We start from the raw sequence: 21624 nt of genomic DNA, 5'->3' as shown, positions 1-21624 counted from the left end.
AACGGTAACCCTAACTGTATGAAAAAAAACAGACCAGGCTCCTAGCACACATCATGTCCACTCATGAGGTCGCTTTTAAATGATCTCTAGTTTAGCCTCTTTGCAATCATACTACTTTAGCACAGAAAGAACTCACCTCTCGCTCCAAACAGAGCACAACTAACTCACATGGGCAGAAGTTGTGCATGCTACTGAGTGGCACAGGTATGTGAGCGCAGATCGCTTTGATCACGCTTCCCAGGGACGCAACGCAGCTACTGACAGGGCCAGGAGACAGACTGCCGCAGGTCCGGCATGGCACAAGTTACCCACTTCAGCTGCTTATCTCTCAATTAACATTTACATTTGGCATGCTGGTATTTTTCATGCTTGTTGACAGCCTTCTAACGATGATGACCGGGGGCTGAGGAGGGGGAGAACTTGCCAAAAAATGTATCTCTATGCTCTCCAAGACCGAGATGACAGAAGAATACAAATCATCAATGTCGAAGTTTTTGATAACCATTTCTCTGAAAAAAACTTAGAGCAACCGAGAGTGACCTAGAAAATCTGAAACGTGGAGAGCTTTTGGAGCACGGCACACTCCCTCAAATCAAACCAGGCTTCTGCTTTAACTGTATTTGGCCAAGCATTAAAACCTTCAGTAAAATCTCACTTTGGAGCCTCTTAACAATGAGCTAACAGCTCTCCAAGTATTCCACCCCACGGGTCATGCTTCAGCAGCTACCACAGGGGCTGCCAAACCGCACGGAGACGTGGATGTAGCAACTAGCGCCGCTGAGGACTGCTGTGGAGGAAGTGTGCTCTGGCTCTTCCAGTGGGATGGTAACCGCATGCCACCATCCCTTGTCACAAGAAAGGCCGTGGGTATCTGACTCTGTGGAATAGCAGTTGTCAGTCTCAGTTTTACAGATCACACACCTGGAGCAGTACAGATCATTTCTGGAACAGAAACAAGGCTCAGCTCTAGAGCCCCCAAATCCACAAGGATTAATAAGCGGAAGTTTTCTCCTTGGCTACAACCACACAGCAGCAACCAAGGGAGTGCAGGAAGCACTGACCCCACACTCCTCAAAGGAGGTGCCCGGACCACAAGTGAACCATATTCAGATCTCCTCCAGCAGCTGTCTCATGCACAAAACCAAACACCACTTCAGCTAATTATTTCCTTATATTATTCATAGTCTGACTAAATGGAAAATATCCATGCCATGAACTGAAAGGTATCTGCTATCCTTCTTGCCGAGGAATAACCAGGTCAGAAGACTGACAAGGTTCCACATGTTAAAAATGAACTAAAAATATCATTTGCAAACAGATATAAAATTGCATACAAAGGTTATGACAAAAGAATGCTTACGGGCAGCACAGCAAAGCAGTCACATTAAAATACCAGAATTAACCTCTTTTACATGATGTTAATTCAGCCCTCTTATGCATATTTACTAGAATTAGGATGGTTATTCAAAATTCATTATACATCCATCATTTAAAAATTATTTAAACCAATAAATGACTAGTGTTTATTGCCTTGGGGAGGCTCAGCTAATACCCCAAGAGGCAGCCTGGGAATGCAGAGGGAGCCCACAGTCCCAGCAGCACTTCCTAGAAGAGTGAGCTCTCACCATCCTCAGGATATTTTCCAGTCCTGGCCTCCAAATGCACTGGATGGCACAGCACAGGGAGACAAGAGGCTGACAGCAGAAGTCTGGTTATCTAATTGTAACCGCAAATCAGACTGCTTTCAGGTTTTTCTCCTATTTGAGTATGGATTATAAATGGAAATTTAACAACCCCAACTGCAACACAATGTAAATTATGTAATAACATCCTATTTCACTGGCATGGTTCTCATCTCTGTACAGAGGCTGGAGGGAAGCTGGCAGGGAGAGCACAAGGCTCTCTCTCTCCCTTAAGGCATTCATCTTCAGATAAAGCAGGCAGACAGGGTCAAACACCAAAGGTCCCTCTAACCCACGCATCCCCAGCTGCTCGTGGAATTCAGGAGGCAGCAGCTTCCAGGGATGGAGCAAAGGGCCAACACCAAGACACCTGGGACGATAAGAGACCAGCTGGATATATTTCAAAACAAGATCATCTCAGCCACAGAAACTGGCTTCTCATCCCATTTTTTCCATATGCTGAAGTTTTTATCTCCAAGCTCTTTGGCAGCTGCTGTACAAGGGACTCAACTCTACAGAGCAACAGGCAGTACATCTGCTTACCTTTGACAAAAAGCAGATGAGAAAAGCTGTGAACCCACAAACCACAATCCATCTGTAATTAAACATTTAGAAAACAGAGCGTGACATGGAGAGGTGAAGAAACAAGAGCAATCCAGCCTGCTGCAGGGTATTGCAGCAATCTGGCATTTCCTACAGGAACAGTAACTACAGGCAAATTCCTAGTGTAGTGGTACTTCCCCAAGGCTCTCAGCCCCCTTCCCCAGTTCCCTAACCATTTGCAGCTCAAGACTTCTTTTTACTGGCCTGATCTATCAGTGTCCAGTACTCTACTGCTGAGTAGCTGACAGCCAAAGCAGAAGATTCAAGATACACAGGGGAAAAGGATGGTCTCACCAGCGGTGGATCCCGGGGGAATGGTTACATCACCACGTGGATCCATACAACCTTGCTGCGTATTATTACTACAGGTCTCTATCAAGACTAACACTGAGATGAATCTTGCACGATAGCCGTGTTAGTGGGCACCTGGAAAGGAGGATGTTTGGCTCCTGGGCATCAGTGATGCTATGGAGCTCAAAAGCACATGGCATCACTTTGAACCATTTAGTAGTAAGGCATTCGTTTCAACAGTATCTGATGCCAACCAGCATGGTGTGCTCAGGGCTCATGGTCTTCAAGGTCAGAGAAGGCCTGAGAATGAGAGCCCAAAGATGTCATCATCAATCCTGAGTTAACAGAACATAATTTCAGGCACATCATTGATGGGCATGTTAAACAAAATTGGCACTAAGGCAGAACTGAGGCATTAGGAGGATAACTTAGAGAGTCCTAAAGATGTAGTAGCTAAATATAACAGATTAAGATGCTATATAAGGATTATTTTATCCCAGATAGCACTCAGGGCCTCTTTTTCAAACTCCTTTCATACAAAGCCCATTACCTGCTTGCACTGGGACCATCCACCGTGACACCCAAGTTTCCATTTCCACTTGCTCCCAGACAGCCCTCCTCAGGCCTCCCTTTCTGCCTGGTTATTCAGGTCATTTGTCCTTGAGCAGAAAGTGCCAGTCTGCATCCTTTAAGTACCTTATTTCCACAGACACCCAATCTAGCCTGCTGAGACACCTACAGTTTTCTTCCTACGATTTCTAAATTCCCTGGATACCAGCCATACTTTTTTTAAGCAAGTCCCAGAATCTTTCTACAACTCATCTCCTCCTGCTGACATCCTTTTCACAAATATACACAGAAATTGCCTTTCAGACTATGCCAGCTCTCTACATTTTATTGCCTGGATTCTGAACTCCAATTCACTTCCAAGTTAAGACTCTCAAAGTGCTTATCTTTTAAACACAGCATTTGCTTCACTTGTCAGCACACTCAGTCCTGCTCTGAAAACACCACCAAAACAGTCGGTACAGGCAAGCTCCCAATTACGGCTCCAGGAAGGATAACAGCGATGTATGCAGCTTGAGAAAACACACAATGTGCCGAGGACTTCACATGCTCTAGGGCCAGCTTTGGCTGGTAGGTGATACGAATGGCTTCTGCATTTCACTCTTTAAGGAGATTTCAACACACCTGAAAGTTTTCTTTGATGCAGTGAAGCACAGTGGACCTTTTACCTGCCACTGAAAGCCCTAACGTCCCCCTGTCCAGCTAATTCTAACCTCCAGCTTCCCTCACCCCTCTGAAGAGGGCACCTTTGCAAATCAGCATTATAGGATCATTGGAATAATGTGGAAATTTCAGAATGAAAGCCTTTCCTATACAGTATGAAGGGGTCAGAAGACGATTTCTGGAGTCCAGACGGTGAGGGTCTGGGGGCATCAGGAGATAACAGCTCAAAGGGGGACAAGTTCTACGCTCTGGTGTTAAATGGCTGCGCTCCCATTCCACAGCTAAAGAGAAGCATGGATGGTTAAGGACTTATTACAGGGCAAGCTAAGAAGGTCATGCGTATGACCTTCTTTAATGGTTGGACTCGATGATCTTGAAGGTCTTTTCCAATGTAAATGATTCTATGATTCTATATCAAACACTTGTTCCCATGCCTAAAAAAATATGAATCAGGTTGAATCCTCTATTTAAAAAATATACTTTAACTATCCAAACTTAAGAGTATTTAAATATTTAGCATATTCATAGATGGCTCTAGGGAAGGGTCCCCATGGCTCTGCCTCATCTATATTCCTTTTCTGATTCATCACGGTCTACTGCCTGGACACTGTGTTTGAACAAGAGCTGCTTCAAAGACTCCCTTCGCTCCCAACACAGGGATTTCCCTTCTCCCTCCAAAATGCTGCTCTAGTACCTGGACATATTTCTCAATACTTTGTTATATGGCCACCTTCCTCCTCAAAGGTCATCTCATCCCACAACACTGTTAAACAATATAAAGATTAAGCATGTTGGCACAATGCACTAATCCACCCCAGGACCTTCCTGTGCATTTCCCCCAGGGGTACTTTACAATTAGCAATGGCCATAAGGAAGCTGGGAGAACACTGAGGAAAGGCCCAGTTCCTTACTCATAAATTTGAAGCACAATATCAGAACACTAAAGAGCAATCCCAATGCAAAATCATGCTGGAAAAAAGCCAGGCTGGAAAGCTCTGCCTTAAAGGGGTAAATTTATTCCTAGACAATTCAGCCTATTTGATTAAGCATTTAAAGACCCCACACCCAAACGAAAGCGTGTCCTTTTGCTGGAGCATGTAACCGTGGGATTACACACCAATTCCAACACGGCTTGACCTGCGTGGTGAACAGAGAGCAGGACGTTCTGCGCAGCAGCAAGCGTTCGCAAAGAACGCGTCAACTGTAAATGGGGGAGAGAGCAGTCCAGAGGCTCTCCCAGACATGCCTCCAAACTCACTTCTGCGCCCACTGAGTTAAGCACTCCAAGCCTTCACTGGCAAGGCTTTCTCCGCAGCCCGTGCTCAGGCAAGCTCTCTGCAGGACAGCCTCTCTGCTGAAAGGAAAAAACCCCAAAAACCTTGGGAAGAGGCAGCAACTTGCGATGCAAAGAGGGTTTTTTCCTTGGAGACTTCATTTCTCAACATCCCCAAATTCCCAACTAAAGGCAAAAGCGGGTGCCTGATCCTGACTCCAAAAGCGTAAGAGAGAGAACGCTGCCAGGGGAAATGCACCAGCAGTGCAACACTTACCTGTGCTGTCTCAGTGATGATTCCCAGCACGTCACCGTGACCTTGAGGTGGTCTGTCCAAAAGCTAAATCCAGATGCGTAACACTCAAACCCCCGACAGAACCACAAGGCCGCTGGCACATCTTCAGGCTGGCGCCTGTACCGATTTCTACATCTGAGCAGGTGCTGCCTCTTAAGAGAGCTCTTCTTAAGAGGTCATTTGGGAAACAGCTGCTCTAACCTCTTTGGTCAGTATTTGCCCAACAAACCTGGCACAGTGTGAGAACAGAGCCATCTGAGCCCTTCGGAAGGAAATGAGTTTCTCCTGCCAGCCTGGCTTGGCTGTACGTAACCCTAGTGTGTGTCACAGCTCCCCCAGAGGACCCCGCAGCCCCTCCTTCACAGGGGCACTGAGGTTTAAGAAGTTCATCCAGGCAACTGCACTGCACAACACCCAGAGGTACATCCAGATCCCTCCTTCCTGGCCAGTTCCCAGAATTGCTGAAGAAAGGAGCTTAGTGCCTTGTCAGGGTGCAAGAGGCAGAAGCAGCAACTCTCCTGTGCGAATATCCATCCTCTGAGGCTGCGGTAGCTGACCTCAGCTCTTCAAGAACGTCTAGTCAGAGAGGTGAGTGTGCAAGAGAGCAGTTCCTACGATAACCCTGACACCGAGGAAGGAAAAGAACACAATTCCCTGTTGTGTCAGAAATGCCCCAGCTTGGCTGAATTCCTAAGGAATTGGGAAGGGGAAACAGCACGCACAGACATCTCCTTAAACTGTCAGATAAGCAGGACAGTAGCGGGTGGCTCAGGTATTGCCACTTAAACCTCTCGTGGAACTCTAATACCTGGGGACGTATCAAGCCAGGCAGCGACACGCGGCTCAGCACAGAGACTGGCCCGTGCAGACCACGGGCAGACAGACACAGAGGTACTGCCTGCAGCTCCTTGCATGCGGCTGCTCATCTCTCAGTAGCAAGCTCTGGAGCACTAGAGAGGTGATGTTTTCAGCTACTCCTCTGAGAATCAGATGGATCAATCATTTGCTTGTCACTTAGAGGTGTCCATTAAACATTTTGGAATTCACCTCTTACATTTAATGATGGGCCCAATACACACCAGAAAGAAGAAAAACAGACAAGCTAAGTTAGTGCAATGGGCAGAGAAGCAGGCAGTGGTAGAGGGCAAACGCCGATCTCTGGACCAGGCACAGAGGAACGCCTTGTCAGGGGAAAAAAAAACTAAGCCACCTCAGGTCTCTTCTCCAGTGATAGCAGAAGTTGGGAAGAATCACTTAGGCTTTCAAAAACCTAGGACTATAAACACTAAAATACCTTAGTCATCGTATCAATGTACAGCTTTGCACCGTGAGACAGCTTCTTAGTGAGACTTCCCAACCTGATTTTACGTGTATGAAAATACATCTTGGGATTCTGAGGACTTAAAATTACTTTCTCTATTAACTCTGCTCCTGAGATCCTTGATGGAAAAGTACATCAAATGTTTGCTTGGGCTTTTACTGCCATCCTGGCTCAAATCTGGTACATGAAGCCCATCTGAATATTGCTAATTTCCTGCTACGACAAGGACTGTACATCACAGAAACTAAGATTCCCCCTGCTGTCTATGAAAACGAGAGAGAATTACTTTCATCCTCTTCTTCTAAAGAAGACAGCTTCAGGGATTTAAATACTTAAATCTCATGTTTACAGCTTTATAGCTTTGACCCTCATCAAAAATGTAATTCATTACATGACGCACTTGATTTTAGACCCCTGTCCTTTGGGGAATCTACTTCTGGGAGCTGTTTGTTCATCCTGTGCAAGACAGAACTAACCGAACTTATAGGTGGCCTGAAGTGATGGAGATGCAGGAGGACACTTGGATGCAACATTTGGTAGTTGTCAACACATACACATAGTGCAACAGCACAGCAAACCAAACCTTAAGGCAGAATGTTACTTTACATCAGACACTTCACTGCAGCAAGTCAACTGCACATTGTACAGCTTCTGTTGCTGCAGAAGCCAGGAAGAACTTTCCACCTCCCTCCTGTGTCTCCTTGTACAAAATGGCTTCAGGATTTTCCCCCCATTGCCCTCTTCTGGGAGCAATCGTAGCCAAAGATTCAGTAAGTGGTACTGAGGACCTCTCAGTTGCTGTCCCACTCACACATGTTGGGTTAAACAGGTTGCCAGATATGATGCAAGAAGAAATTCTCCCCCTCTGAAACGAGAGAGGATCAGGGGAAGTTTGTGCCTTGCCTCGGAAGCGCAGAGGCCTGTTGTCTGCCAGCGCCCTTGGTGCTTTTCCACCCAACGTGTCTTCTTGTCCTGCACAGACATAGAATGACAGCAATGCTCCTGATCTCTGATCCTGTAGCATACAGTGTTTCTTGTGATCTCGGTAGGTATTAAAGCTTTAATAAGGGTCTTGAAGGTGCCCTGTGGCTTGCAGGGAAATGGGGTGGATAATAACTGTGTGTCCTTCTGTGTTAAATACCTGTTTCCTTGTTGCCTGTGGTTGATGGATAATGATACAATAGTCCATTCAGGCATGCCAGCCCCCATTTTCCACTGTAATCATGTTTCATTTCTAGTCAAGAACATTAACAGCCCAGTTACAGTCAAATGGAAACAGAAATTCACAAATAAAAGTTGTTGACTGCCATAGCTTTGATCTTGCATCTTCAAACTTGAACCATCTGAATTTAATCTTTTACTTGTGTGAGTCTCATAACCCAAGCAGAAAATGGCAAAATTCAAGGTACTCTTTTTGAATGTACCCCAACTCAAGGTAGCCAAACTTCCATGATTTACATTGAAAAGGTCCAAAACAAACTCAGCTGGGAAGAAAACAGACTAAAATCCGCATCTGAAGGGAATTCCAGCTCTTTCTCGCTATCATAACCATAGTTATGCAAAAAAAAAATACATAGTTTCTGCAGAAAAACAGGCAGACCATTGCTCTTCTAAGAGAAGGAAACAGTGCTTCTGCCTTCCTTAACCCCAGAGAGTGTGCAGTTTCACATTTTTTTCCAGCCTCTAGACTCAACCTTTTACCTTCCTGTTCCAGCAATCCAACATCAACAGTGTACCAAGGAATGGGAAAGCAACCGCCGTTGAGATAGCATAAAAGCATGAACAGTCCTGATGCTGAAGCTAACAAAAACAACTCATCAAGTGAAAACTGCAACAACATTTTGGTGTACTCCCACATATCAAAACAGTCCAGACGGACGGATTAGTGCTATAATCTGGCTCATACACTTGTAAAACATATCTGGTGTTCCCCTCGCCACTGCTGGGATTGGGCTGAGAAGGACTGCCATCTCTCTCACAATGACAGGTCTTATGCAAACCATTATGGCAAAACCATGATAGAAAATGGTCTTGCTCTGGAAGTGAAAGTTATGGTGTGCTCACCGAGATGCCTTTATTCATGTAAACTGAACCCATACAGACATTTCCCTCTCCCTGCCTCTGTGTGTCCTTTAAGTAACTTCAGTCATACCATCAGCACCATCCACTTCCAAGAGTACAGAGGAAATTTCTGATCGTGCATCTGCAGTTCTGTTAGTCACCAGCTTACGTAAAGGATGACTTCAAAAGCATCAAAGCAAATTAGTGGCATGAGTCCTACTAACTTTCATATAGGAGCTTGATCAAGGGATTTTACATCTTAATCCAAAATCACCTTCTGACCATGTACACAATCTATCAATTGCGGCAACACACTATCTGTCCTACAGCTGTTTTACCATACCCCTTTGAAGCACTTTGATGCTACAATGATAAACACCTTCCAAATGGTTACACAAAAATATATTTAGAGTTTCTGCAGATCTTCATAGAAAATCAAACCAATCATGACTGTAAACACAATAAAAAACATACAATCTGTGATTAAGAGCAGCCAGCAGTAAAACATTGCTCTTCATTTTAAGGTGAAACTGCACCTATACGTAGCATCTGTGACTAAGATTTCCTCATTGTCACACAACTGCTCCATTAACACGTTAGGAGGAGAGGACTTGATAGCTGCGCAGACAGGGTAGCATCTGTATCCTCCATATGCATCCAAGGACTGCTTCAAACCCTTTCTAGCTCAAGGCAAAATCTCACCTACAAATGAATTCAAAGGAATACTCATCCTTTAGATGCCAGATGCCATGTCACTCAGGAAAACGCTTCGTATGTTGACAATGACTGAAACAAAGCTATTTCTTAGGTGTTGCCCTGCCAGTGAGCGCTCTATGATACAACTTTAGCCCTATGGAAGGGACATAGAGCAGACTTATCCGTGGTACATGCTGCACTTCATATTCACAAGCAGCAGTTTTCAAGTACTCCCATTTTTACAACAGCCATGCTGGACATGACCAAAGGTCCAGCTGCCCAACAGTGGTTCCTCACTTTGCGCCACCAGTGTAGGGAGTATCCACCCCCCTGCACCCTTGGATGCTGCAGAGCGGCATGTGGTACCCATCAGGAGTGAGTGATGCGCTGCAAGTACTGGTGTATCACACTATACGATCAAACAGTCAGGGAGGACTGGACACTTATCTTGGCAATCACTCATGGATCAAGTTATTTCAACAAATTTCAGGAAATCACCATTATTCCTTCATGCTTGCCGGCTCAAGCTCCTGGCATTGTAAATAGAACATCTATCCCAACAGAGAAGAACTCGATTAACAAGCCATTTGAGATCTAAAGGGAAAGAATGGGTATTTCAGAGATACATCATCACACAGATTTGTTAATGTCAACTGGCAAAAAAACCCAACAAATCCATAACCAGAACACAAATGCCCAGGGGCCGAGGGAGAGCACTTTCATTTTAGAGAAGGGTAAGGAGGAATGCTTTACGTGGAACAACCTATTTATACAGTAGCCTAAGTGAACTTCAGCACATGGAATAGATAATTCTGCAATATACAGCAATATTTGAGTCCTGAGATAACCCTGCTGGGCCATACGTCCCCAGCAGCAACCAGAGACACTAAGGAAGTCCTGCTTAAGCATCTGCTGCACGCTCCAAGCACCTCACCCAGAAGCTGTCCTCTGGGACAATGCCATTACAGAGCAGCAGTTCAGCAGCAGCAAATGCATACAATCCTCATCACATGGGTAAGGCGAGGCTGAAGGAAAAAAGGAGGAAGGAAAAAAGGAGGACAGGATTTTGGAATAAGAGCAGGGAGGTAGAGGGACATGGCAAGCTGAGATCATACAACCAGAGCAAGAAGATGCAGCTTCACAACTCTACCAGTTAAAAGTGCACTTATTTTAAAAGACGTTGGTTAGCATGGTTTGCTTCCTGAGGCAAGGCAGAACAGAGCTGCCAAGAACGTCGTTATAGTTTTTTTTATCAGGGTAGGGCTAGAAAAAACACATTGATGGGCAGCTACCACTGGCTAAAGGAAGAGTGTGTGAAGTCTTTCACAGAAGATCTCTTGCGACCTCCTGTGCCAAAGGAAGAGAGACTAAGAGGATTCACACGGCTTGAACAGTTGAGATGACAGAAGATATTGAGATGACAGAAAAGAAGAAGGTCCAGAGAAGTATTTTCAGTATGGGAATTTTTTGACAGTTACATTTTACAACAAAAGACACCTGTCTCTGCACAAGGAAGGTCTCTAGCATGCAGAGATTAAGTCAGTCCTTCCAAACAGAAATGCAGACAGTGCATTTATCACAACATCACTGCAGGATATACACATGTACACTTACACCGAGCCCTGTCACAGGCCATTGCAGGCAGATCCGACTGCTTATTCACAGGCAAACCTCTGCCCAGCACTAGCAGCCTCCCACTGCAGACTTCTGTACGGATCTCAGAGGCTTACAACCCCAATTAAATGATGGTACAATGCAGTGATTAGTGAGACACAAGTGGGAATGAACAAATGATTGACTCAGCATGTCAAGCCTCAGTGATGTAAGACCAGGATGAGCTCATGACAAGGTCACACACTGAATCAGACACAAAAAAAAAACCCAAACCAAATCAGCTCTGCTGCCTGGAAATACACTCATCTGATTACAAGGTAGCCTATGGAGGGAACTTTCCATAGGTCACTTGGATCATAAAAATTACTCCATAATGCGCATGTTTCCCAAATCATTAGGATGTTTATAGAAGAAACACTGCCTAGGTATACAAGCCTTTCCCCTCTTTATACACGCGTTCAAAGTGGAAGACTCCAAAAGGTAATTCTATAAATCCACACATTCAAAAGCAGAACAGGCTTAATAGGGGAAAAAAAAGATGTGTTCTAACGACACAACCTGAGCAAAATCCATACATCTAATACACAACAAGAAAAGCAGAAGATAACATCAGCTGATAATCCAAGAAGGACATATCAAAAGCAAGGCCATCTCCAGTACTTTTAGTCTAACATGCAAACGGATTTCAGGGTATTTGTGGACACACTCAGTTGTCACCATCGCCCTCAACTGCAGGATAAAGCTAAAGAGATGGAGTGACGTTGTCAAGCGAGTAAATGATGGATACCAGACAGCCCGTGAAAATACACTTGACGCAGGTGTCATCTTCCATTACAGGGGGCATTTTGCACATTCTAGTAAAAAATGCCAGACTCTATAACTCAGCGTATCCTACGAAAAGGAAAACAATTATTTTTGATGTTTGGACACACGATTTCTCTTACAAATTGCAACACGCTCCTTGCACCATAGGCTTCAATAAATACTCCAAGGCTACAGGTCACCAGAGCAGATGCATTATCAGGATAACCACAAGCTCCTTCTGAATTTAACTGGGAAGCAACACAGAGTTGTGACTGGTTACTGCAGATGTTTTCAGGACAGAAAGTTCAAGGCTTTTCCTGCTTGTCACAGCATCTTGTGGATTTTAACACCAATAGCTACACTGAAAAGCCTGTGAAGTCTGATCTGTACCAGAAGCTATGTTCACACTAAATGCAGAAAAGCACTGCAGTGAATGGATAAAAGGGGACGGGCTGAGAGCAGGAGAAACACAGCTGATGCTTCCAGTTGCACGGTGGTGGGACGTGCTCAAGTGAAGTGAGCACCCACAAAATCCACTAAGAATCCCTCTTACCCTCTCCAGCAAGAAACAAGCAGGGAATGGAAGTATCGCTGTGCTCAGCAAGCTGAACAAGGACCGCACAGCGCTGCACGGGAAACCGCTCCCCAAAACATGCCGGTGTCAGTGCAGGAAGGCACAAGAGCAAGTCTTGGAAAGACTGCTCTAGCAGACGTCTGGAGACCTCCACAATAATTGACAAAGAATGTATTTTCAAAAGTTCATGCTATAGCTCTCCCATTTTTGCCCTCTTACTTAAGAAACAGGAGGGAAGGATTACAAAGATGTTAGTTACTAGCAACAAAAGCTAGGAAATATTCACGCTGCCACTGTTGCTAAGTTTGAGGCCTGAGAGGATCTGGAGACCATACTACATAGTCAAGACTAATAATTTGCTCCTAAGCTTAAAAAAAGCTTCTTCTGCTTCCATGTCTATAACAACCAGCTCCACACCTCAGCTACACAGTAAAATATCCAGGCAGCAGAGACAGGATCTCTCCATTTCTCCTCCTTCACCTGCCTTTATGATATGTGACAGTCCACAAAGGTTACTTCATTTGCTGCCTGATTTTCTTGCACCCAATAACAAGCTTATTATGTGTGTTTCTTCTACAGATGAAGGAGGAGTGCAAGAGAGAATTCAGAGACTCAGTGGGACCCCAATGCATATGGAGAACAAGAGCTGTGGGATGTATTCCCAAAGTTGTCTCCTAAGAAGCCAAAATGGTGCCCCAAGACAGAAACACTACTACACCATGGGCTACACAAACCCGTAATGCAAAGAAAATGCAGTAAGATAAATGCCACACCACACTACAACCTTGCAAAATGAGAATAAAGGAGGGAAAGACTATTTAGGAGAAACCATGTGACTCACCAGACAGAAACCCCATTTTCCATATAAAATGTCTGTGCCTCCCCAAAAGAAAAGCAGCTCATCGCAGACAGAAAAGAGGTCTCCTCTCATAAAAGTCAAATGACAGCCAACTTGTAACAAAAGACCAACAGGACCATCACAACCATCAGGCTGCAACAAGGTTCTGCAAAACAACTCAACAGCCCTTCTGCCGCGGCAAAGAGCCTCCCAAAGACAGCAGGAGAGCTGGCAGCCGGCGCTTCGCTCAGCCAGACCTGCTGCCCAACACCTCTGCACCAGCAACAACGGCAATCCATCACCTTTCAAGTACGTTAGATGGGACCCTTTAGCTGTAATAAATTGCCAACGCAACAATCAACAAGGCAATGAAATTCATAAGGGAGGTATTTTCGTTATGTTAGCTGCGGCAATTAATACAAGTGGAATGAAAAAACCCTACAAAATTAGGGCAACATAGAAGATGGACATTTCCTTATCACGATGTACTTAATAGAAAGCCCCCTCAAATCTCAGCCATCACATACACATGCTAGACTTACTGAAGGGAGGGAGTTGGACCTGGTAAATCTGTAGTTAGCAAATTTGGGAATGATCTTAACCGTGTGCTGGTCTGTGCCGAGTAAAATAAAACGATTCCACAATATAGGAATTATACAATATGGGCACGTAGTAAATTGTTCTTTAGGCAGGAGCAGTTAAACAGGAATTAAACAGCATCAAAAATGCTCTGAAAAAGCTATTTATTCCTAGCCTACAGATGACTGAGAAAGAGGCAAGTTGACTAGTGAGGGGCTACGATGTCACTGTGGGCTGACACTGTTTTGCTATTTATGCTCTCACAAGCAGCTGAATTTGACAGGGATTGCTGATAACCTTCCGAAAATAACTGAACTACCAAAGAATCAAAGTCCTAGCTAACACAGCTTTTGGGTTTTGCAGCTTGTAAAAATGCAGATTAATTCTCAGTCTAAGGAGATGATCTAACAACTCTACCCTGGCAGATATCAAAATGGGGTGTCTATTGTCTAAGGACAACTGAATTGCGTAACTCCCTTTCTGAATACCTCTATTTGGCTTTTACTGAGAACTTATAAGTCAGCTCCCTCCCTTGCAGCAGGTCAGATACAAATCTTACTACTTCTCTCTCATTTAACAAAAAATGTAAATAATTAGAAGGACCTTTTTTTTTTCATGTTCAATCAAGAGCAAAATAGAGAAGTTAACCTATGTGGGGCAATCTAGAGGTTACAACCAAATTCATATAGCTTGGGTCACCCCAAGCCAAAAAGCACATTTCTTGCTTCACTAATGACAAACTACTGTAGCTCTACTAAAACACAGCGAAGATTGGAACATGCAGGCTTTGGAGATGATCCCCTCCAACCACTCCATCTTCCAGGTTTCCTCTCCACACACACAGAGCCATGTACAGCAGGAAGGAAAACGAGAAGACTTCATACCCTATCAGATTTTAACGTGTCCCAGGTAGAGCGCACGGCTGGGACCATTACCTGCACTGCTAGCAGGGTTCTGGCAGCACCCTCCCTTAATGTTGGAAGGGAAACACGGCAAAAAATTATCCAGCCTGAAGGCCTGCTGTAACTGCTGCTGGGGAGGGTCAATGTGAGCAGCAGTTGAACGCCAGCCAGAACCTCCTCATGTACAGTGATTTACTGGGCACCTCTAGGCATTCAGTTCAACTTAAGGTGCTTATAGGCTCTTTGCTATAGCAGTGGATCAAATCTGATGGAGTCAAACACCTGTCCAAGTACATAGGGATGCTCCAAATGGGAGAAGGGGCAGAGCAGGCATCAGCAACAGGAAAAAGAGGAACTCCCAAATTCACAGGTATTTGGGAATTGCTCTCATGTAGGGAGACATTATTTCATGTGAGCAGAATTGGGGAGAGAACATGGCGAGGCATTTGGTTAAAAGGAGTGTCATACATAATTACAGATTTCCCAGCGAGAAACAAAATAAACTGGGAATTGTAGCAACACTAAAGGGAAAACAAAAGTTCCCACTGATGGTAAAAGCAATAATTGATTCTGGAGCCTTCTCTCTCTGTGCTCCCCACCACCACCCCAGTGGGAATGCGCTAGGCTCTTTCCCAGGAACAGAATTACTTCTGTAAAACATTTTTGTAAGTTGCAATACCTCTGTAACTGAAAATAGAGGCAAATGCGAGCGCTTAGTGGGACCTTTGAAACCCCAGCTGTGAAGACTCATTAACTGTAAGTACATTTTTGCAGATGCACAGCTCTGAATCTGACTCATGACTCTCCTCCCATGACAGCAAGACTTGGGATTCAGGTAAAAAGGCTTTAGATAATTGATATGGATCCTTACTCAGGCAAATTAGGAGGAATAAGGCAGCAGAGAGGAGACTTAAAGGATGCAGTGAGGGAAGGGGGATCAATCATTTAGTGGTTTTTCTTGAGTGATCCATCACCTGCAGTTCCAAGGCACATGGAGAGTGGTGCAAGATGGGAATCTATGTTTTACCTAACAAATTTTATGCATCTTGCTCTTGTATGGAGGACAACAGCTCTAGCCTCAAATACCAGGTCAGAGTAAAGGCTCCCCTTGAGTACTTATTCACAGGGGATTTAAGCCATTTTGTACTTTTAAGGGCTGGAAACGTTCAGATTTACCAGGCACAACTGCACATAGGGTAGTCCTCATGTTTGCAGCTCCAGCTTGCCGAAGGACAGGATAGATATGGGGGAGAGGCACAATTAAGAATCTCTCCCACACACAAGGCATACGGAAAAGCGGAGCGTGCAAATCATAGTTGACTCAGAGCTGCATACCAGAGGCCTCACCTACAGTCACATGTGTATGTGTGTGTGCACGCACAGCCGGGGGAGGCATTTGACGCTAGCAGAGATCTTTCCAACTGGATTTCAGTGTGAGTACAAAAGCATCAGGGCCAAAACCTGCATTAGGAGTCTGTCAGCCACCAGCCTCTGACTCTAGCCAGCGTGCCGACATACACTAGGGAAGAGGGCAGACCATATAGTCTAGCAGCTCTTTCACACTGGCATTTCTAAGCCTTTTACAAGTTTCTGGAAACAACATTTAAACCGCAGTGTTGTGTATTATACAAGAACAGATCTTCCTTTGAATAGTTCAAAAAAAACTCATTGGCTTTCCACCACCCCACCAAAAAAAATTTTAAAAATCTTCTAGCAGCATTGACCGAAGTTTAAAGCAACCTGGTTGGCTTCCATGCATCCGATGGCCTCTTCCAAGAGTGAAAACTCCACGCAGACATAGCCATAGTCGTAACCTGGGGACAGCATTTAAATACAGACGGGAGTCATGTTAGTGCCTTGTCATAAAGAAAGCCACATTAAATATTCAATTTCCCTTTCCCTCCAATGACAAACCCTCTAACCACCACCCCTCTACTCCAGAATGAAAAGGAGAGAAATCAGGGACTAGCTGGATGATGATTAACTGTGCAGTTTATCATGAATGTTAATAGTACAGTGTTCCCACTTCCCCTTAACACAACCCAGTGACAGGCACACCCTTCCTTAGGGCAAGAAATAATTGCTTTGTTGTTTTTTTTTAAAGGCATAGTGATTTTCCATTGCTAGTTTCACATTTTGTACTACCTCGGAGGCAGTGCTCTCCAAAGCAAGTGTTGATAAGTCATTTCGAAGTACCTTGCTGCAAATGTATTTTACATGAATAGCCAGCATTTTAATTGAGCAATATTTCAGAAAGAACTAACATGATTCCTTTGCCTTTGCTGTTTTTCCTTCAACATCTGCCTACTTTTGAAGTCCAAACCCTTGTATTATGAAAATGTGCAGTGGAGCAGGAATGAGAACTCCCAACTTTCTCAGTTTGGTATAGATGTTATTGCGCATGTACCAAGAAGGTGTGGGAGCTTAAGTTTAGATGCAAGAAACTAGAGAGCCTTTACTGTTCTCACTTCTTGGAAAGCTGTCATCTCAGTCAGTGGCAGAAGGGACCTACTGATTCAACTGCGTACTCCAGTTACCTGCACTGAAATGTTACGTCCCACAGCAAAGTGCAGTACGAACACTACAGAAGCTAAGACCATCCTAAGAGCCATCCTTGATATTGAAACTATCTCCAAGAACTGAAGCACTGAGGAACAACCTAAAGTCACAACCTCACCCTTCACATGCCAAGGCCACCTCACTCCAAAACAGTGCTTTCCAGATGACCACGGGCTGAGATGCTTCTACATGGACAAACAGCGAGAGGAAAGGCTTGGTTCCCTCCTCCTGCTGTTCTTTTGGCTGGTTAGGAGCGAGAGGAAAGCCAGTCTACGTGTGGATTGTACCATTTTAGGTGCCTAGCTGTCCTGGTGAAGAGCTTGTCTCCTCTCCTAAAGATGCACATCTTAATACCGGTACCTTCAAACCAGGTACGTATCTGTTTCCTATTGCTGCAGCCCCTCACCTTCGACAGGAAGGTAACTCCACGTGCACTTCTTTCAGGCAAGGCATTCCAGTCTGCTGGAAAACAACCCCCATCTCCTGCAAGCTGCCAAAGAACACTCGGTCCAATTTTTCCTTCTCTATGTCTACCATCCTTGTACTTAACCACAGCAGAGACAAGGCCATACAAAACTGTTTCATCATCAAACCCTACTGATTTTTTTTTAATTCTGGGAGCTCTTTGTACACTGTTCTAACAACGCAATCCTGACTTTGCACATTTGCCTTTATAATGGAGACTCCAATTTGAATCTAGCTCCTCCTGTACCTCACATATCCCCCTTCCTCATATTATTTTAGTCAATATAATTACACTAGAGGGAAATTTATCAATCTGGGTGCTTTTTAGCTCAGTGAAAGACGCAGGCCAGCAGCACGCCATCTGTGGTGGAATGCAGCTAAAGCCACTTGATATTCTTTCATGAAGTGAGCACCTGGATCTAGAAGGTACAGTTTCAGCTGGCAGAATCGACAAAACCAAATTCACTCAGCTGTTCCCATAGCATCCATTCCACTCTGCAGTTCCAGCCATGCTAAATCACATTTTGAAAAATGAAGCAGTCCTCCTCTCTGCAGAAGAGAGCTGCTCTCCAGGAGCAGTGCTGCCCCTTGCTGGGAGACTGTTTTGCATTCTGGTCAGACATCTCTGCTACTTCACGGCGCAGCATGCAGGCTCACACGGTACATTTTAAAGTCTTGTTCAAATCCAGAACTCTAGAGTCACTTGTCTCCCTCCTGATCAGAAAAGGGCTGCATGAATGATATTTGTCAGCCTGTAAGGCTCCCGATTCCTCTTCATGGAGAGGATTTTTGAAAGCTGCCATAATCAGCAAGCTAGGATCAGAGTGCTATCTTATTTCCACGTGCATATGAAGTAAGGGGTCTCCTGACAGACAGAGAGCAAGATTGCAGAAGTTTTCACTCTATTTGCTCTACAATGAGAGGCAGTTTACATCCCAGTCCTTGTGATGTGAATGAGTGGTTAGATGTGGATTTAATCCAGCATGACACAACTGAGAGTGTGACGCTGAATGTTATACGTATACAAAAGCTGAGACTCCCCCACCAAACTCAACCCCCCTAATAAGCATAGCTGCAGTAACATGTACAATGAGAACCAAAACCAGAAAGTGTGGCCCATATCCTGCCAAAAAGCAGCTTCAGGCCAGATATTCAGCTCTTGTGGTCAGGTTGCAGAGGGACACAGCGTTCTGCAATTCACTATGAGCTGTTCTTGCACAGACAGCACCAAAGTAATGATGCAAGAATAGAGCAGCCTGGAGCCACTGCTCCGCTTCGAACCGCTGATGAAGATCAGTGGGGGATTGACACTTTCCCTCGCCCCCAGATCCAGCTCTTCACGTAGATCTGACAAGCATGCTCAGTACGCGAGAACTATGGAGTAACATCAGCCTTGGGCGGTACGGCACTCCTGCTCTGTCCCCCTGCCCCCAGATCCACCAGAGCATCCTTCCACTTTAGACCATAATGGAAAGGCCACTGAAATGGAGGCCTGTGGAAAAACAGCGCTGCTACGGAGCACCTTCAAAGCGCAACGTTTGCTGCTTTTTTCCCCCAATCTGCAATAATCACATTACCCAGAGCACAACGCTTGAAACAAAACCAAGTGACTTGAGGCTGGTTCTTAAGGGGAAGCAGCTATAGAGGCTCCCGCCACCAACTGTTGTCTCTCTTCCCTGCCTCCTCCGTAGGGCTGGTTCAGCTCCTTGTGTCAGCTGCTGAGCTTGCATACTTTTATTTCCAAAGCCTTCACACAGGTTCCCTGTCAGAATGCAGCAATTCAGCTGCTGTTACCAGAAGCAGGGCAGAGGATTTTGACAGAGGCATGGGGCAGGGACCTAATGGCAGGAATTGGTTCAATAGGCATCCCAAGGTAAGCTGACATCCCCTGCGAATGAGAGCTCTCGGGCACTCACTGGTATTCTTCATTCAGGTCATAATAATAAAACCAAAATGATCAAACCATCAAAGCAAAATCACTGCTGAAGACTACAGTGGGTTTTTTTTGACTCAAGGTGGCCTAAATTCATATGCAAGGTTCCACATGAAGATATAAATCCTGCTATCGTCTTTATTTGATCCTTCACTTACTGATTAGTACCATACTACAGTTTCAGGATCCACAAAAAAGTAGAACAGAGTAAGAAGTGCTTTATGTTTTGGCAGAAGTATATGTGATCAACACAGACTCTGTCAAAATGAAAGAAATCAATATTTCCCCACTCACAACCTCTAAGCACGTTGCAGCACAGTTACACTGTCCAAATGAACTTTGCAACGGGAACAGTCCTCCAACACTTGAACTCATCCAGATTTTGGCCCTAGCATAGCCATAAAACATGCATGCCCTTAGCTTCCCCCATGTTTTAGGTCAACTGTGTAAAAGGACTTTTGTACGTTATTTAACTACTTCCTCTCAGCTGCACAAGTCTACAGTATCACAGGCTGTATACGACAGGTGAAACGGGAACACAAGGAGAGTGTGCACATAAAATCCAGAGAGCTTCTGTTTTCCCTTAAGTGCTTCTATGTATACACAATCCTTTATGGATGTTCCCAAAGCACGCTCAGTTGTTTTCTGCACTGAAAACGGGCATCATTGCTTAATACTTGGGAGTAAGGACACATTTAGAGCTCTAGGAAGCTGCTCTACAAACATTTGAATAAGGAATATTTTACCTCTGAAACAGATGTGTTTTACTGAAGTGAATTTTGACCACAAAGAGCAGGTCCCTGTCAGCATGCCATGGTCTGGCTAAAAATCCTGAAAGCCTGACTTAAAATTACTGTTCTTTGGCTTCAGTAAAAAAGATCAAAGAGTTGGGATTTAAAATAAGACTTGTTTCTATACACACACAGTTTCTACTGAACAACTGACACATAGTAATGTGTTACTTCATGATAGTTTGTTATGTCAAAGATCTAAATAAAGGAAAACCATAATGTTGTTCTGATAAGGGCTGTAAGCAGTGTGAAGACATCAAAAAATATCTCTGGAGTTTTAGGAGGCCAAATGAAAAGATCACGTAACAACAGCAGCCCTGTCTATGCCAAGCCAAAGATACTTTCGGAAAGAAGGCGTGACGGCAACATGACAAAGGCATCCAATATGAGAGGCGATCCAGCTCCTTGATGCTAGGAATGAGCACGCAGCAAGTCACGTTACCGCCCACCCCTACAAGCTTAAGGTATTGGGTAACCTTAAGTCCATGGTGAATCGTCACCTGCCTTCTCAAAAACAACTGCTACAAAACCCCTGTCTGCTGTGGTGCAACATGAAAATATTCTCCCCCCTCACTTCACTTATGTTTTTTCCTGTAGGATGAGACAGAACTACCACAGAAGAAAAGCACTGGCAGCTTTGGACACTTCTAGGACTCTGATAGCACATTCAAGCAGAGCCATGGCCAGCCTGCTGAAGCAAGGATATTCTTGCTGCTTGCTCTCTCCTGAGACAGCATGGCAAAGAGGAGTGCAGCCGGGGAAATCCTCTACAGAATTTCACCCATGTTAGAGAATAAAGTTCGATTGCTTTAAAGGCAACTACGGCATAAAGTATGGAGTGAATATGAAAGACTTCCACATCCCTTGAAGGAATCTGCAATCTCACACGCCAACCTTTGCACAGCTTGGATAGTGGAGACAGGATTTTGCACGCTGTTCTCGGAGAATCTGCTGTTCTTTGGTTGATAGCAAGAGCTACCTCAACTGTGGGAGATTTTGGCAATAGGCCCATAACCTCATGCACAAGTTTTTCTGTTTCCTCCAAGGAAAGATGCAGATGTAGGTCATCCGTACTAAAGAGTGAATACCTCATCACAAGAAAATACTGAAAAA

The 21624-nt window shown here is 44.6% G+C and overlaps 1 protein-coding gene across 2 annotated transcripts in view; it reads right to left on the bottom strand.

Moving 5' to 3' along the window:
• RBM6 (RNA binding motif protein 6) overlaps positions 1–21624 on the bottom strand; it is a 54153-nt gene that overhangs the window by 19848 nt on the left and 12681 nt on the right. For both annotated transcript variants that reach the window (XM_059823102.1, XM_009811847.2), the window contains exon 5: positions 16504–16577. In XM_059823102.1, the coding sequence (XP_059679085.1) occupies positions 16504–16577 (74 nt within the window). The remainder of the gene's footprint in view (positions 1–16503; positions 16578–21624) is intronic.

This window comes from Gavia stellata, chromosome 12 (assembly GCF_030936135.1).
Source record: "Gavia stellata isolate bGavSte3 chromosome 12, bGavSte3.hap2, whole genome shotgun sequence".
NCBI classification, from domain to species: domain Eukaryota; kingdom Metazoa; phylum Chordata; class Aves; order Gaviiformes; family Gaviidae; genus Gavia; species Gavia stellata.
This window is presented reverse-complemented; position numbering and strand designations above follow the sequence as displayed.